We start from the raw sequence: 18,918 nt of genomic DNA on the forward strand, positions 1-18,918 counted from the left end.
TTTTAACTGCTGGGGTCATACAGGGAACCAGGCTGCGTTCTTGGCACATTTTTGTATGGCTCCAGCTCTGTGCTTGACTATTAGGGTAGTCTTTGAAATCTGCGAGTTCCAGAATCCAGTTTTGTCTCACCTAATACCCAAATATTCAAACTCCTAAATAATCAAACTCCTGGACTCTTTCCATGGTTTAAGATCCCACATTGATGACCCCTCTCACCATGCCTCTCTTGGTATAGGTCATGTATTTGGTCTTAGAGGTATTGATTTCAAGACCAAAGTCACTGCAAAACTGACTGAAGCTATCAATCAGAGTTTGCTGGCTACTCCTAGTTTTGGACAACAACAACGTGTCGTCCGCGAAGGGTAGTGCTGGTATTTTTCCCCCTGCCATGGTAGGGGAATTGTTGAGACAATTTAATAAGTAGGCATCCAGTTGTTTATGTATAAAAGGAAAAGGGTTGAGGCAAGGATGCAACACTAACGCACACCTTGGTCTACGGGAAAGGCTCGGTTAGTTCTCCATTCCCACCACACCTAACTTTGACAAATTTCCCCTCATGAAGCAGTCAGATTAAGTGCGAAATACTTGGGGGCAGTGTTCCCTGTAAGGTGCGCGCCTGCGCGCGCACCTGTCCTCTTTCTAGCGCTCAGACACTACTTCTTAGCGCGCATCTCACTCCTATTCCACTGCCTAGATTAGGTGAGAGTATGAAACCGTTCCCTTAAAGTTGCATTTAAAAAACACAAGCAATGCGAAAAAACTGTCATTCCTCGCAGCAGAGCAGCACACACATTGGCAGCTGTGCAGAGGAGCAGATTACACAAGAGGGCATCAGGACATTGCAGAAGAGGGCACAAGGTCATTGCATCAGGTAAGTGTTCTTCCAGCCAGGCCTCAGAAGAGTAATGGAGGTCAGACAAGACGGCTACATATGCAGCTTGCTCTGTTATTATCCAGTTTGCCAGGCGGCAGTCCGGGTGAGACACTTTTACAGACTTCTGATCACTGCTAATCACCTCTTATCTTGCATGGGGATGCTCACAGGCTTGGTTGTTTTGATAGAGGGGGCTTTTAATTTTGTAACAAAAGTGTCATCTTTTTTATTATTGCTTTTCTGTCTTTTTTTTACTTTAATATCAGCCTGAGTTAATTAACGTAGCTCTAGAATATTTTTAAATGTGCTTTCCATTAATATTTCTTATTATGTATTATTTTAATGCTGCGTTAGTGATCTCTGACTAACAGTTAAAGTAAACACAGGAAGAATGTAACGGCCTTTGCACACCAATGACAGGTATTTTTCTCTTGGATAGGAGGCAAATTTAACATATTTGTTAAGATGAATTATCTGTCTTTGTTTTCTTTCGGAATTACTCGGGAATCATTAAAGTAGCTCTAGAACACATTTAAAAGTGCTTTCCCCTTATATTTCTATTTCTTCTTATTGTTCTAGGGCTATGTTAATAATCCCTGACTAAAAATTAAGGTAAACACAAACAGAAAGCTAATGTTCAAATGATGAAACAACTTTATATACTATCCTATTAAGTATTGTCTTAGCCTTTACGGACAAAAGGCCATATTTGTCCCCCAGAAAGATGACAAACATATGTGTTAACTGTCTCCTTTCCCTGTAACTAGCATTTTTTAGGGTCGAGCCTGTGATGACATGCGCTAGCGCATGCGTGTCACTTGCGAGATGCTGTGGCACTTAGAAAAGGACTTGGAGCCCACCCTCTGCTTATCATTTGTTTGCTTGCCTGGCACTCTTCTTTACAGCTTCATAATTGGCCATGGCTGGCACAACATCATTTCCATGTTTGTCCATGAAGCAAGGACCAAGCACAGACTGATTCAACTTAATCAGTGCCCGTCTGCTTCTCCCGACGTGATTGAGGTATCCTTTTGTTCTCTTTAACTTCTAGTGCCCTACAAAAGGAAGGCGCATGACTGGCAAAAACGTGCTCAGCAGTACAAACAACATTTAAAGTTGTATTTTCTATATTTCTATAGTTAACTTTTTTTTTCTTTGCCAAGTCTTCGTTAATCACTTTTCACTCATGTTTTGTATTGTTTTTGCTACAAGTGGTTATTCTCAAAAGATGACTATTATCTTGTTCTAAATATTTCAAAGCAACATTATTTCTTTCTTATGTGTTATAATTTTCAAAATTATGCTTTAACACATAATTGTGCAGTACGCACCAATTGACCCCAATCGAATCTACTCCAATACAGCCCACTCCAATCCTCCCTACCCACACCACTCTGCCCCACTGTAATCCAAACTAATCTGCCCCACTTCAATCCAAAATAATCTGCCCCACTCCAATCCAAAACAAGCTGCCCCACCCCAATCAAAAACAATCTGCCCCACTCCAATCCAATCCTCCCTACCCACACCACTCTGCCCCACTGTAATCCAAACTAATCTGCCCCACTTCAATCCAAAATAATCTGCCCCACCCCAATTCAAAACTATCTGTCCCACCCCAATCCAAAACTACCTACCCCTCTTAAAACAGCCCCCTTCAATCCAAAACAAAATGCCCCACTCCAAAACAATCAGCCCAACTCCAGCCCAATCCACCACACTACAATCCTCCCAACCCACCCCACTACAATCTGACCAACGTCAATCCAAAACAACCTGCCCTACTCCAATCCCCAACAACCTGCCCCACCCCAATCCAAAACAACCTGCCCCACTCCAATCTGCTCAACTCCAATCCAAACAATCTGCCCCACTACAGTCTAAAACAATCTGCCCCACTACGGTCTAAAACAATCTGCCCCACTCCAATCTAAAACAATCTGCCCCACTCCAAACTAAAACATTCTGCCCAACTCCAACCTAAATCAATCTGCCCCACTCCAATCTAAAACAATCTGCCCCAATGCAATATAAAACAATCTGCCCCACTCCAATCTAATCCGCCCACTCCAATACAATCAACCCCACTCCAACCCAGTCCACTTAACCCAGATACACCCCCACTCTGCCCCACTCCGATGTGCCCCACTCCAATCCAGTACACTCCAGTCTAGTACACCCCTCTCCAGTCCAATCCATCACAATCCACCCTACTTCGTAGTCCACCTCACTCCAAGAAATCCATTCAACCCCAATCCAATCCACCATACTTCACACCAATCCAACCCAACCCATACCACACCAATCCAACTCACCCCACTCAAACCAACCCACTGCACTGAAACCAACCCACCGCACTCCAGCCCAATCACCCGCACTCCAGCCCAATCACCCGCACTCCAGCCCAATCCACCGCACCCCACACCAATCCCCCACACCCCACTCCAATCCACCACACTCCATTCCAATCCACCACACTCCACTCCACCGCACCGCACCCCACTCCAATCCAATTCACCCCACTCTAGTCCAATTCACCTCACTCTACCCGTCTAAACCACTCTACCCCATTCTAAACCACCCCAACCCAGTCCAAGCCACCCCACCTCACCCCAGTTCAATCCACCCCAATCCAATTCAACTAGCCTACCCCACTCCAATCCAATCCAATCCATCTACTCCAGTCCAATTCACTCCAGTTCAATTCACCCCATCCCAGTCCAATGAAACCAATCCACCCCACTCCAGTTTACTTCAATCCACCCCACTCCAGTCTAATCCACCCCACTCAAAAAAGAAAAATCCAATCCAACCACCCCACCCCAATTTACCCCACTCTAATCCTATCACTTCAGTCCAATCCACACACCCCAATCCAATCTAATCACCCCACTCCACTTCACTCCGTTCCAATCCACCACCTCCATCCACTCCAACCCACTTCACCCTATTCCACCCAATGCCATAACACTCTCTGAATCATTGAACTCTACTCTCCTCTACTCAACTCTACGACACTCTACTCCCCCTACTCCATGCCACTATGTTTTAGCCATGCTGAACAGCAGCCACACTGATGTACAGCATGGCTAAAGCAATGCTGAAGCCAATAGCTCTTGTATGGGTGATACCGTTAGGCTTTTGCCAATGCTTGTTTTTCTATTTTTACACTTTCCTACTGAAAGGTTAGGTTGCCACCTTTCCAAGAGAAAAGATACCAGCCATTTGATTATGATTTAGCAGTAAGCAGAGGCCTAGAAGTAATACCTAAACAGGACTTTATATATATTTTTAAAAGCCTGTAATAATTTTTCACATGACTTTCTGTCTTTATGTACTTTAATTATTCAGGCAATGCCACAGCAAATGCCATTGATTTTGGTAGTTGTGCACTACATTCGCGTGAATATTTTTTGAAAATCATTTTTATTGACTTTTTATGCACAGACAAAAGGAAAACAAATTCCAGGACACAATAAACATCAAAGCATGCTCTTGAATATAGAATGACCCCCAGGCTATCCGACAATGTGCAGCCTCGAAAGCAGTACAATGTTGTAGTACCTGGAAGTGAGGAAAGCAAATAAGTTGGAACAGTCAGGGGAAAATTACAAAACATTCACTGCGGAGACCACATGATGATCTCCTTACATTCGCGTGAATGGTCAGTTTCTTGGCGCACCTACCCTTTGCTGCAGCGCACAGAGACCTTATACTGCTGCACACGGGAAAGAAATTAGAGGGAACATTGCTTGGGGGGTCCCCATCCCAAGGAGCATCGCCCACAAATTCTCTCAGGGCACTAGGTCAAATGTGGCACAAAGATTGATAAATGCCACATAGAGCTTGCCGTTGAACAGGTCCACCCACTTCCATTTAAACAAGAGGAACTGGAAGGCTCGGTCAACCGAGCTAATCTTGTGCCTGAATCCTGCTTACAGACCCAGAATGATGTGATTTTCATCACACCAGTCCAACAAGCGCTCTAAATCCTGCTTGCAAAAGACCTTTGGGAGATTATCTATTAAACTACTAAGGAGGTAGTTGGAGGGAATACTAGGATCCCCCTTTTAAAAAATTGGTACATTCTCGACCCCAGTCCAAGATGGTGTGATTGCCCCTTCCATCAAGATGGCATTTCAGACCTCATTGATGTAGGGAACCACACCATAAGATCCAATTTTAAAACGTCTGCAGGGATTTGTCAAGACCCAAAGCTTTCCCAGGCTTGAACAAGACCACAGCTCGCTTATCTTCCTCTAGGGCAAAAAATACTGGGGGAGAAGTGTGGATCCTTACACTAAGGGGAACCCGTCATCACAAGACCTCTGCGACTCTCTAGCCACCTTCTGCCACTGCAAGATCATAGACATCTACGACAGCTTCAACATCCAGACCCCCTCCAACAGCCGCCGACACCCTAGACTCACCGCCCCCCAGCCACATCAGCCTGGAACCACGTCATCGATGAAGACACCATCAAAACCATAACCGTCATCCACTCCGGATCACCATCAGACCTCTGCCCCCACCACATCTTCAACATAGAGAGCTCCATCATCGCACCCCAACTCCAAAAGATCTTCAACAGCTCATTCGAGACCGCCATCTTCCCGGAAAGCTGGAAACATGCAGAGATCAACGCCCTACTCAAGAAACCCAAGGCAGACCCACAGGACCTCAAGAACGTTCGGCCCATCTCCCTGCTCCCGTTACTGGCAAAAGTCATAAAGAAGATCGTCAATAGACAACTGACCCGCTTCCTCGAAGAAAATAACACCTTGGACTCGTCCCAATCGGGATTCCGCAGCAACCACAGCACCGAAACTGCCCTTATAGCCACCACCGATGACATCAGGACCCTGCTGGACAACAGCGAAACCGCGGCCCTCCTCCTCCTAGACCTCTCGGACGCCTTCCACACCGTCTGCCACCACACCCTACGCACACGCTTCTACAACGCAGGGATCCGCGACAAAGCCCTGGACTGGATCACCTTCTTCGTCACTGGCAGAACCCAGAGAGTCCACCACCCGCCATTACGATACGAAGCTACCAAGATCACCTGCGGCATACCACAAGGATCATCCCTTAGCCCAACCCTCGTCAACGTCTACATGACACCGCTCACCAACATCGTCCGATCACACAACCTCAACATCATCTCATACGCCGACGACACCCAGCTGATCCTCCCCCTCACCAAAGACCCCGCCAACGCCAAAACCAACTTCCACGATGGAATGTAGGCTGTCGCCGAATGGATAAAGAACAGTCGCCTGAAACTGAACTAAGACAAGACGGAGGTCCTCATCCTTGGCTCCACCCCCTCCGCCTGGGACGACTCCTAGTGGACGGCCTCACTGGGAGCTGCGCCGACACCCACCAACCACGCACGCAACCTGGGGATCATCCTGGACTCATCTCTGTCAATGACCCAGCAAGTCAACGCCGTCTCCTCCTCCTGCTTCAACACCCTCCGTGTGCTTCGCAAGATCTACAGATGGATCCCCACCAGAACCAGAAGGACGGTCACCCAGGCCCTTATCACCAGCAGGCTGGACTACGGCAATGCCCTCTACTTAGGATCCACGGCTAAACTCCAGAAGAGACTTCAAAGCATACAGAATGCCTCCGCACGCCTCATCCTCGACATCCCCCGCCACATCACTGCTCACCTGAGGAACCTGCACTGGCTCCCCGTCAACAAGAGGATCACCTTCAAGCTCCTCATCCACGCCCACAAAGCACTCCACGACGCCGGACCAGCATACCTCAACAAACGACTCACCTTCTACACCCCCAACCGCCAGCTTCGCTCCGCTGACCTCGCCCTCGCCACCATCCCAAGCATCCACCGAACAACCACCCGCAGCAGATCCTTCTCTCACCTCGCCGCCAAGTCATGGACCACCCGCCCCACCCACCTGCGACAGACCCAGGACCTGCTGACCTTCAGGAGGCTTCTCAAGACCTGGCTGTTCGAACAGTAGCAGCTCCCCCCCCCCAGCGCCTTGAGACACTCACGGGTGAGTAGCGCGCTCTAGAAATGTTTGATTGATTGATTGATTGATTGATTGAATCCTACACACGGAGCCAACCTCAGTAGCAGTAGGAGGGGAGTACAGGCTCCTAAAGTGGTCGACCCATTCACAGGGTAAAATGGATGTTTCTGAGGGATTACCTGGTCTCCCATCACTCATACTGACCAAAGTCAAGAGTTTCTTCTGGTTGTTTGCTGCAACAGGGATTAGGTCAGACCAGATACAGCCTTCTCAGGCTGCTTTTGCATCTCTTAAAGTAGCCCGGTAGATAGCCTTGTGTTCCCTAATGGCTTGAGTGTCCCCCACCTTTAGGGCTTTTAACAGGTTGGCCTTTACCTTTTTGCATGGACCGTTAAACCAACCCCTTGTGGACGTTGGCTTTGGCCGCCCTGTGGATTCCTCATTAAGGATGGTCCTCAATTTAGAGAATACTGTGCTGTGCTCGCTAAAATCAGGTCATTATTTCCCCAGTTAGCTCAAATACTATCCATGTGGGTGGGCCTTAGCGCAGTCTCTTGAATTTGTTATTAACAACTGCCCTTTTCCTTTTTCCACCTACTCATTTGGGAGGCAGGCTCAGAGCTCGCATGGCACGGAGTAATGTTCAATAGCAACACTGGAGCCCCTTCTAGCTCCTCTAATGGGATTGTAGGCTCACAAGTAGTTGGGCAGGCCCCTATTCTCTGCTTAGAGCTAGGAGCTGAAGCACCCGAAGAAGTTCCAGCCATTGGGTTTGGTGGTGGCCAAGGGTCACAGGAAGGAGGCAGGGTCTGAGGGAGGGACGAGAGAGCCAGTCAGCGTTCCATCAAGTCAGTTTGCTTGCTGAATAGCCCCACTGCTCTCTTAAGCAACCCATCTAGGGTAGAACCCGGCTGCACCTTTGTGCCACTTTCCATCTCGCCCCGCTTCCCCATGCTGGCCCAAGTAACAGGTACAAATGGATAAAGGCGGAAAAAAGAAGCAAGCAGTGGCTTCATAGTAGAAAATGTAAGGGGGCACCCTAGCCTATTCCGGACGATGACAGAAGCAAGACAAGCTCGCCTTTGTCCAAATGCAACTTGCCCATCAGGGTAAAGCAACACGCTATATAGCGTCAAAACGAGTGTCCCAGGTGCTGCAGGTTACAGGGGCCGCCTTCAGACCAAGGGAATGCTGGGACGCATGGTCCCATCACCGCCGCCGCCACCAACTGCTCCCTAATTAAGTCATGTAATGGATGACAAAAAATAAGATAATTCTCTAATAATAAGACAAGGTGACCATAACTGGAGAAATCAATATGTGTGGAACTGATTAGTTAATCTTTTGTGTTCAAACATGAAGCCCCAGTTTTGGTTATTCACAAAAAAGGTTGTGCACTGTCGGACTATTCTCTCCACTGAGGAATTCAGTTAGGTTAATTTTGTATGTATAATGGGATAAAGTACACGTCATGGTTTGCACGCCAGAAAGGGACTAAACAAATGCAATATTGCTAAAAAAAACGAGAGTGCAATTACAGGAACTTTGCACAGGGAACATCTCCAATGTCATAGAGCCATAACTCGGAAAGCATGGGGCTTTGTTTTGGCCGGACTATGCATCAAAATACCTATGAATTAGTTGGGCTAGGTTGGAAGTCACAATAAAATCATTACATAACAGTGAAAAGGTACACTGGCAAAACCAGAAAAGGCTGAAAATTGACTACAACAGATGCATTATACCGGAAGCAAGATCTGCTATTATATGCTAACTTTTTAGTGTTTTGCATGCAGCGAAAGGTTGCAGAGGCAGACCCCTTAAAACATCTACTCTGGGAGAGTATAATAAACAAGAAGATCCCATGGAATAACTACTTGGAAGAAGCAATTGCAGCCTTAGAAGATAGACAGCTATGGTAAGGCAACATACCCACAAAATAGTTTTCAACAGTGCTAGCGGAACAGGCGAGGTTAATCTTGATTGACCAAGATCTTCAGAAACTAAGTAGAAAGGCCCATGCCAAACTGGTAGTACATTTTTATGATCCTCCGAACTGGCTTGTATATTTAAGTCAACCTTTTTGCCCTGCTGCAAAGGTTTAGATTTGGCTACATTGAGGGATTATTACTATGGCCATCTCAATGGCAGCACTGACCAACACTGTTTATGTGGTCTGTCCCCCGGAGTCCTTGCTCAATGTTCTTTGCATATGCAAGAAACTTCAGATGCCTTGGAGCTAATGACTACTCCCTATCTTCCGACTTTTAAAAATACAAAATGGTAAGATAGCCATTGAGATGTGCCTGAGTGAGGGCTCATGTCAACTTACTGTAAGATTTTTAAAATGTATGAAGTGTGCAAAAGCTGCTCTGAATAATGCTATGACCAACCCTATTTTAAAGAAGATGATTACTGAGACTTTGTAGGACACGTTTAAATTATCATCATAAAGTGATGTTTTGTCTCATCTCTCCTTGCAGAAGTATTCTATAGTGGCTGACCATGGATACGTGGGGTGTCTCATTGGTATCAGTGTTTTCTTTGCATCATTCACTTTTCTTTATCTCTTCTACACTATCAAAAGAACTATCTATTTTATGAATTATGATTTGTGTCTTTTGCACATATTAATGTACTTCTTCACAGTACAACTAAGGATACATCAGACGTTTCACTGGTATCAGTGACTGTTCTTTATCACTCGCCAATGCTTCTTTTCATTTATTTAAAGGATCAGGTACTGTGTGAGACTCTAAGGTTTGCCTGTTTTGCGCATATTAATGCATGGTCCACTATATACCTTTTTTTAATCAATGTGTTAGATTATGTTGTCTATTTACACATTTTTGCCATGATTTTAATTAATTCTGCACAGAATAGTCCTGCCGAAGTGCAGGGACCCTGGAGCATATACAAAATATACACATACGTGTGTGTGTGTGCGTGTATATATATGTTTAGACACATACATGTACGTAGTACCTTCCAACATACATATACATGTATATAGATTAACAAGCAGCCTCAAACCATTTAATAGGCTGAGATGCCAAAATTGCATTGGATTTTTCATTTAAAATAAAAGCAAGTTCATATAGCATTTCTGTAAAAAAAAAAAGAACATGCACTCCTTCAGTGTACTAACATAGCCTTTTATTTTCAAAGAAAAAGGCAAGTAATAGCAGGCAATTAGCCGATAGGCTGCATTGATAAAAACACAACATTAATAAACTGGCGCCGTGCTTTTAAGACCCCCAAGACCTCCCTGCTCGCATCATGCACCACAGGTGACAGTTAGGTCAGGTCTTTTTTACGGTGTACTAACAAGTAGGAATCATGAAGCAAGAAAGAAATGCTTCAATACTATACGTATTCGTCCGGGGAGGTGGGTGAGTTGCTTATGGCTATGATGAGTATACCCATGAAAGAAAACTAGGATTATAGGTAAGTAACTTATCCTTCTCGTCTAGGGGATACTCATCAAAAGTCATAATCACTGAATAGAATAGCAAGCCCATACCCACTATCCTGCGGACGTACATCAGTATAGTCACAGCAAAACACTACAAGGATAAATCATCCAAACAGATTCCCTAAAGAGGCTTGCCCAAACTGAGCATTTGCCTGAGTGTCAAAGTCTAAACAATAATGCCGAGTGAATGTATGCACTGATCGCCATGTGCCAGCTTTACAAATCTCTGCAATAGGTACATTTTGAAGGAGAGCCATGGTAGAGGTCTTTCCCCTGGTAGAATAAGCCTTTGGTTACCAGGGAGATGTTTGTTTGGCACCTGGTAAGACAATGTGATACATGAGACTATCCATCTAGAGATGGATTGTGTAGAAGCTGCACAATCAGTACTTATGAACCATAGTTTACAAACAGGTGGTCTGATTTTCTTAACACCTTGGTCTTGTCTAGGTAGAACTTCAGAACCCTCTTAAGGTTTAGTGAATGGAAAGCCCTTTCCGGAGGATTTGAAGTGTTAGGGAAAAAGTAGAAAAAGTGATTGTTTGGTTAATATGAAAATCCAAGACCACTTTAGGTAGAAAACTCGGATGAGCTCTAAGGACCACCCTGTTTGCATGAAAAATGATAGAAGGTTCTCTACAGCACAGAGCTTGTATCCTACTCACTCTGCGAGCAGAGGTGATGGCCACTAAAAAATCGGCCTTCCATGACAAATGCTGTAGAGAAGCTTTATGAATAGGTTTGAATGGAGCCCCCATCAATCTAGCAAGAACAATGTTAAGTTCCCATGGAGGAGACGGGGATCTGATTGGTGGGTAGACTTTCTTTAAACCGTCAAGGAAGTATTTAACCACAGGTAGCTGAAAAAGGAAACCTGCATAGTAGGAAACCTGCAAACCTGTAGTAGCCACTAAATGGACCTTTATTGAAGAAAACTGAAGGCTCGATTTGGCCAAGTACGGTAGGTATGGTAAAATCCCCTGCTCCTGACCCTGAATGGGATCATGATTATTATTGCTGCACTTTAAGTAGAATCGTTTCCATTTGAAAGCGAACGACTTTCTGGTGGATGGTCTTCTCACTTCCTTAAGAATGTTCATACAGTCTGCGGACAAATCTAGAGGCCCATACTGGAGGACCTCAGGAGCCGTGCCATCAATCATAGATATGAGAGGTTGGGGTGGAACACCTTCCCCCTGTTTTTGGATAGTAAGTCTGGTCGGCAAGCTAACCTCCTGTGTGGGGTCTGGGATAGCTTAAGGAGATCCGGATACCACCGTCAAGGCCACTCTGTTGCAAATAGTATTATTCTGATCTTGGCCCTGTAGAACTTGTTGATCACCAGAGGAATGAGTAGAATTGGTGGAAAAGCGTAAAGTGTTATCTGCGACCATTTTACCAAAAGCGCATTCCCCCTGGAGCCTGGTTGATGAAACCTAGATGCGAAGATGGGGCATTTCGCGTTTGTTGCTTCAGCAAACAGGTCGATGTCTGGAACACACCACGGATGGAAGATGGCCTGTGCGACGTCATTGTTTAGCACCCAGTTGTGAGCTTCGACAAAGTTCCGACTTAGAGAATCTGCATAGACGTTGAGAGTACCTGAGAGATGAATTGCTGAAATGGTTACATTCCTGGCGAGAAGCCACTTCAATATGGGTTGAGCCTCCTGTGAGAGGGGTCTCAACCTGGTTCCTTCCTGTTTGTTCAGATAATACATGGTTGTGGTGTTGTCCGTCTGAATCAACAGGGAACGTGTGCGGAAGGACGGGAGCAATGACTTGAAAGCAAGATGTACCACTCTCAGCTCTAGAAGGTTAATATGATACCCCTGCTCTATCTCTGATCAGAGTCCTTGTAGCAGAAAAGGACGCCTGTGAGACCCCCAACCCTGGAGAAAAGCATCTGTGACAATTGTCTGACTGGCAAGATCCTGATGAAAAGGAACTCCTTTCAGCAGATGCGATTGTTTCATTCACCATTTGATTGAATCCTTGGCTGACTGAGGGAGAACAACAAAGTCTTTGCAGCGGCCCGATACTCCTTACTACTGGTCCTCCAGAGTTTGCTGCAGAGGATGAATTTGTTAAATGGCATTCAGGACGATGAAGATGCAGGATGCCATCGAGCCCAGAAGTGATGACACTTGTCTGACCGAGGGGTGGCGAGAGCCGAGGAGAGCCCAGCACCTGTTGTGTACTGAGGATAACCTCTCCTCCGAAGGACACCCGCTTGCACTTACGGTATACAGAGAAGCACCCAAGGAATGGACTCTTTGAGTCGGATGGAAAATGTACTTCTTGTAGTTGATTTGCAGGCCCAGATTGCCTAGCACTCGTATGCAGAATTGGAGGTGAGTCTGCAGGAAAGTAGGTGACGAGCTTTTCAGCAAACAGTTGTCCATATACGGATAGACGAAGATCTTGTGCTTGCGAAGAAAAGCCGCTACTACTGCCATGCATTTTGAGAACATGTGAGGGGCTAATTTGAGCACAAAACGGGAGGACTTTGAACTGGAAATGGTGAGATACTTCCTTAAAATGCAGGAATTTCCGATGTTTTCTGGAAATTGGCACATGAAAATTAGCGTCCTGCAGATTTATGGAGCTCATCCAGTCCCCTTAATGGAGTTGACGAAAAATTTGGACCAGTGCTAACATCTGAAATTTTTCTTTGCAGATGAACTTGTTCAAAGGTCTCAGGTCGATTATTGGTCTGTACTCTTGGATAGGACCTCTTTTTTGCCCCAGAAAGCAGTGGGAATAAATTCCCTTTCTCTGTTGTGGAGAAGGAACTGCTTCGATAGCGCCTTTGTTCAGAAGGATGTTCACCGCCATCTGTAAAAAGGTGGTACTGATGAAGGTGGGGATTTGAATTTTAGCAAGTAACCATTCTGCACAATATTGAGTGCCCACTTGTCTTTTGTGATCCTTCTCCACTCATCCAGGTGAAAAATAATACTTTCCCCCACCGGAGATGAGGAAGCCAGTGCTCTTTGTTTTGTAGGTTGCTTTGTTGAGGAAGGTGTCTGTCTTGGAGTTCCCCTTCCTCGACCTCGACCTTCCTCGACCTGGTCGATGCTGATGGTAATGTGACCTGGATTGTTGCTGCTGAGTCGACCAGTGAGGGGCTTGAACCCTCTGTTGGAAAAACTGACGGGCATATGGTAGGTACTTGCGTCAAAATTCCTCACGCTTCTCAAGGCCTACCGCCTTCAAAGTGTTCAACTTCGCTTTCATCTTGGACAGCTAATCATCGGCACGAGTGCCAAACAAGGAAGTACCATTAAAATTGAAGATTCATAATCCTGCGTTGTGCTTCCGGTTTAAAGCCAGTGAACTGCAACCAGGCTGATCGTCTGGCACAAATGCCGTGGGAATATCCATGTGCTGCCAAATCCGACGCTCATCCGCAGCTGTGCTAATTACCTGGTTTGCAGCAAGACCACCTTCCTGCAAAATCTTATGAAAGTCCTGCTGGTCTTCCTTGGGCAGCTTCTCTGTGAATCAAGCCAAAGAGTCCCACAGAGACATGTCGTACCTCCCCAGGAGTGCCAAGACACTAGCCACCTTCATGAAGGATGCCGAGGTATTGCACATTTTCTTCCCCACAGAGTCCATGTGCTTACTCTCCTTTTCAGGAGGGACTGAAGAGGATGTTGCTCCAGGATGTGTCTTCCTGGCTGCTGCTACTATAACAGTATCTGGTGGTGGATCTGTTTGTAGGAACAGTGGATCCTGGTCGGGGCCTTGTACTTTTTTTAAATGCATGGAGGAGCCGACCCAACTGCACCTGGAGTTAAAAATGGTCTGCAGTGCTGGTTCAAGCAGCTCAGGAATCAGAGGAAGCAAAGGCCTTGCCGAGGACCTATGGTGTAGTGTCTCGAATATTACAGATAAAGAAGCAGTCGGCACAGGCATGTCAATGTTCAACTTATTGGCACCACTGCAGAGTACTTCATTAAAGGTGACCATGTCGTCCACTGGAGACACCCTAGCTGGAGGGGTAGCAGACAGGGTTGGTGAGTAGTCTCTCACCGATAACCTTTTTGATGTAGACAATGACGGTGATCTTTGCCTAATTCTTCGAGATCGGGAGGAACGTCAAGATCTCGGTCGTCGAAGTAGTGTCCTAGACTGGGATTGTCGAGCTGGAGGAGACCTAGTTCTCCTTGGTGATCTGTGTGGAGATCTTCCCGTAGACATGGCAGGTGGAGGACCAGCAGAGATTCTGGAGGGAGAGTACATTGGAAAGAAGTCTGAAACTGGACTTCCTGGTGGAACCCTCCAATGCTGAACACTCTGTGACCATCTTGGAGAAAGGTTAACGGGAGGTGTCTGTTTCCCAGTAACCGGAGATCCCTCCGGCGTGATCTGCAAAATGTTAATGCCTGGAGAAGAAGAAGCTTCTCTCAACGTCGATCAACTGGACCTCGACGCCGATCTCTGCCTTCCCGGTTCCTCCATTGACGACGAAGGGCGCCTCGACGTTGTGATTCCTGTCGCAGCCGTAAACTTGCTTTTATTTTAAATGGAAAATCCTATGCAATTTTGGCATCTTAGCCTATTAAATGGTTTTAGGCTGCTTGTTTATGTATATGTATATACATATACATGTAGATATGTAGGTTTGAAGGTACTACATACATGTTTGTGTCTAAACATATATATATATATTTTTTTTTTTGTATATGCTCTGGGGTCCCCGCACACGGGCGCAACTATTCAGTGCTTATGACTATTGATGAGTATTCCTGGTAAGAGAATTGTGGTTGCTGCTTGAGTAGGGTTTCTCCCCCCTCTGCCAGTAACTTTTTTTCTTACACTGGTTTAAAATCTCAACTGGCAATTGTTAAGAGGTTCAAGCAGTAAAAAGTTAACACAAGATTAAGGTCCCAGTAAGGCATAGTAGACAATGCTAGGAGAAACATGTTTGTCAAACCTTTCAGAAAGTGAAACACTATAGGTGACTTCAATAGGTTAATCTTGTCCAGAAAGCAGAGTAAAGATGACAAGCTGCTAGTCATTCCTTGACAGTGCCCACCCCATTGGTGCTGACAGCAAGACCAAATAATGGGGCAAATGGCGCTGAGGGCAGGTCTGGTGGCAGAAAGACGTTTGGCACTCCTAAAGGTCCCACAGGGCCCAAAGGCACTCCAGGGGATGACCAAGGCCCACCTATACAGATCAAACATGCGGAAAAGGGAAGGGTCTGCTCCCAGATTAGGTACCTATGGATATGAATGAGGAGCCTTAGGCCAAAATGTCAGCTCTTGCAGTCTCAATGGCATGGGGCTGGGTCACTGGGAGCTGTAGGCACCAACCCTACAGGGAACGGATCTTTGACCAACGCCACTTCCGAAGAAGAATCCTAGTGTCTTGGTGAGTTACCTTTAGAATCACATTTGGAAGATTCCTCATGTCTTCTCTTCTTATGTGTCTTTGCTGACCTCAATAATGAAGACTCCAGTATTCTTGATCGAGTTAGAGATTTTGGGGGTTGACTGTCATCTCAGGTCCTGATCATGAAGAGATTTGCTTCCCTCTCTTGCTGCTTTGCATGCATGATCTGACATGAGTTACAGGTTTTGGTGTCAGACCCTAGCCACCAGAGGCAATTATCATGGGAATCTGTGAAGAACATATGCCCCTCATCTTAAGAAGAGTTTAAAGCCTAAACATTTAGGCAGTGACATGATGACCACTACAACAAAAATTTGGATGAAGAAAACTCTCCACTTAGCAAGCTGCAGATCCGAGTCGAAGGTGTAGTAAAAATGGAACTGAAGTTGCACAACCAGTGGGGCGCTTTATTATTACCCTGAAGCCATAATGATGTCACTACCTGTGCTGATGTGGAGAAGGCACCCCCTTCCGGTGTGGGACAGCTATGAAAACATTCTATATGGAATCTGTACCTAAGGATATCCAGGCGGTGAGGAATCTGCCTGTAGAAGTATCCATCAGAAAATGAGTTTCATTGACCACGAACTGTAACCACCAGCACAAATTAAGCACTTGACTGGGGAAAACATTACAATATTACAACTACAATCAATGTCTGACAACTGCTGGAGGAAGTGATATAATAGTATAGAGTGACAGTAGAGACTAGTACACTCACTATAGAGTGAGAAGGGGAGAGGGTGATATACTCACTGAAGGGTGGTCAACCTGGAGTTGGTTAGCAGTGCTGATGCTATGAACTTGGCTCCATCATCTTTAATAACATTGTTCTGGAGGCTGTAGATAAACAAAGGAAAAGACTAATAAGGAGGTTTTGACACTTCTGTACTGACTAGGAAAGAGCTGAAATGCACTAGATATTTTAGTCTCTGTAACTATAGTGTCAAATCAAGTGACACACGTTACTAACTCGTTTGAATAAGCAAATGGTCAAGATGCTAGTCAGAGTCTAGTACTCCTGTGCAAAGCATCGCAATAAACAATGGGTGCACCCTCCTTGCAGCACAGCAAAATGTAGCATTATCACGAGTAAGAAATGCTAGACCACTTTTGTACAGTCAACATCACAGACATGACTTCTCACCATCTCTTGAACAACAGGACCTTCATTACCACAAATCACAAGGGACTTGCACCTCGGACCACTTCTATCTGAAATGACAGGTGGTTTACTCCTGGCCTAGTGTGAATCACAGGGTCAGTCCCCTGCCGCTCAGCAGGAGACAATGGTGCACTGATTCACAAAGCGGGTCTTCTCCTCTGTTGCACAGAATCGCATTTGAGTTATGAGTGCCAGTCCACTCCAGCATAGAAAACCACATTATTGAAATTAATACCAGCAGAGCATCTTCAGTATGATGCACTACCCTGATTCACAACTAGGCCTTTCAATGACCTCACCAGGTGTTTGCACAGGAAACTCTACCCTGCCCAAACCCCTGACCCTTGTGGAGTGATCCCCTGATCCAACTAGGGGAGCACATCTACACCATGGTTTATTTAGTGGAAAGCCTATCACAGGCCCAGGCAGTGGATTCTCCCTCTTCCCTAATGCTCACATGGGAACTGTGGTTAACAAAGTCTTCTGACACACCCAGCAACTCCACCGTATGCACGGTTCTGCATGCTCAGGATCAGGCTCTGGCAGTGACACTTGGCCCCTAAGCTCAGTGTATTCCTTCTCATAAGATTTTAAGAACTCTGTGGTCCTCTGGTAGGCCACAACCGCTAATGGAGAATGACCCACACCATGCATGAGCCTATATTTACAGAGTCAGGTCACCTTAATACACATAGCGGGTAATGCAGAAATGAGAAAGGCACGTCAAAGAGGCAAACTTCAAGCAGGACTATTTATTTCCAAAATCAGTTATAACACAGGCAGCTGAGCACAAAAAGAAGACATGTTCCTCTCGTTCTCACCGGAATCCACACCTGAAGATTCCACATTCCATCTGAGAGCAAGAGATACGAGCTTGAGAACACAAGTATAAGTCTTAAGACATTTCTCCCTTTACCAATAAGAAATAAGAATGTGAGCGAAATCAGAGAAGATAAAAAAATAAGTAATATATATATATATATATATATATATATATATATATATATACTAAGATCTAAGAGCCAATCAGAATCGCGCTCGCGCACGCCACCGTACGCGTACGGTAAGCGTACCGTAAGCGCACCGTAAGCTGGCTCAGATATATATATTGATTTAAAGGCTATTTTCTCAGAATCTACTGAACAGATTTACACCAAACCTACAAAAGGCACTTCCTTGACCTGAGGACTACCTCTCTGCCAAATTTCTAGTAATTCTGTTCAGCCGTTCGGGCTGTAGCTGTGTCTAAAGGTCCTATGGAAAAATGCATGGGAAAAACGCGTTTTGGGACCCCCCTTTTATCTCAGCCCCCGCTTGACGGATCCCCCCGAGACTTTCAGGGAAGGAGCGGAGCGTAGCGCCCCACCTATTTTGAAAAATTCGCGAGGATTCGTCGACCGGCGCCAAAGTTATTCAAAATAGAATGTTGCGGATTTCCTATGGAAACGTGGTCCTAACTATAACTACCTACTGGCGACCGCCAGTAGGTAATATATATATATATATATATTCACTGAAAAAACCTTAGGTTTCAGGCACGGTATAATTAGGAATTAGCATTTAAAAAACCTTATAAATTCACTGAAAAAACCATAGGTTTCAGGGGCGTTATAGTTAGCTGGACTTTTCACTCGTACAAAACCATTGAAATTCCCCCGTTATAGTTAGTTCAGCTAACTATAACTTGCGCGCCCGCAATGCACTGCTGATGACGTCACATATTACATCACTCATGACATGGTCAGTGACATCACTCATGACATCACTGATGACATCTCAAATGACATCACTGATGACATCGCTGATGACATCATCCAATGAATGTGTGTTTTTCTGAAAATTACACATGTTTTATATATGTATATCTCAAGGTCGATGGAAGAATAAATGGGCATATAAGTGTCTAAATGGATGATTTGTTTTTGAAAAATTGATTGTATAACTGACTGATTAAGTGTATCTTAGTGAATACATGGCTAAGGGCCTCATGTAGGTA

The 18,918-nt window shown here is 45.4% G+C and overlaps 1 protein-coding gene across 1 annotated transcript in view; it reads right to left on the reverse strand.

The window, feature by feature from the left end:
* Nucleotides 1–18,918, reverse strand: part of NLRC3 (NLR family CARD domain containing 3) — an 820,465-nt gene that overhangs the window by 402,435 nt on the left and 399,112 nt on the right. Inside the window, exon 8 of the mRNA XM_085630169.1 lies at nucleotides 16,514–16,597. Within this exon, the coding sequence (XP_085486295.1) occupies nucleotides 16,514–16,597 (84 nt within the window). The remainder of the gene's footprint in view (nucleotides 1–16,513; nucleotides 16,598–18,918) is intronic.

This window comes from Triturus cristatus, chromosome 10, assembly GCF_964204655.1.
Source record: "Triturus cristatus chromosome 10, aTriCri1.1, whole genome shotgun sequence".
NCBI classification, from domain to species: domain Eukaryota; kingdom Metazoa; phylum Chordata; class Amphibia; order Caudata; family Salamandridae; genus Triturus; species Triturus cristatus.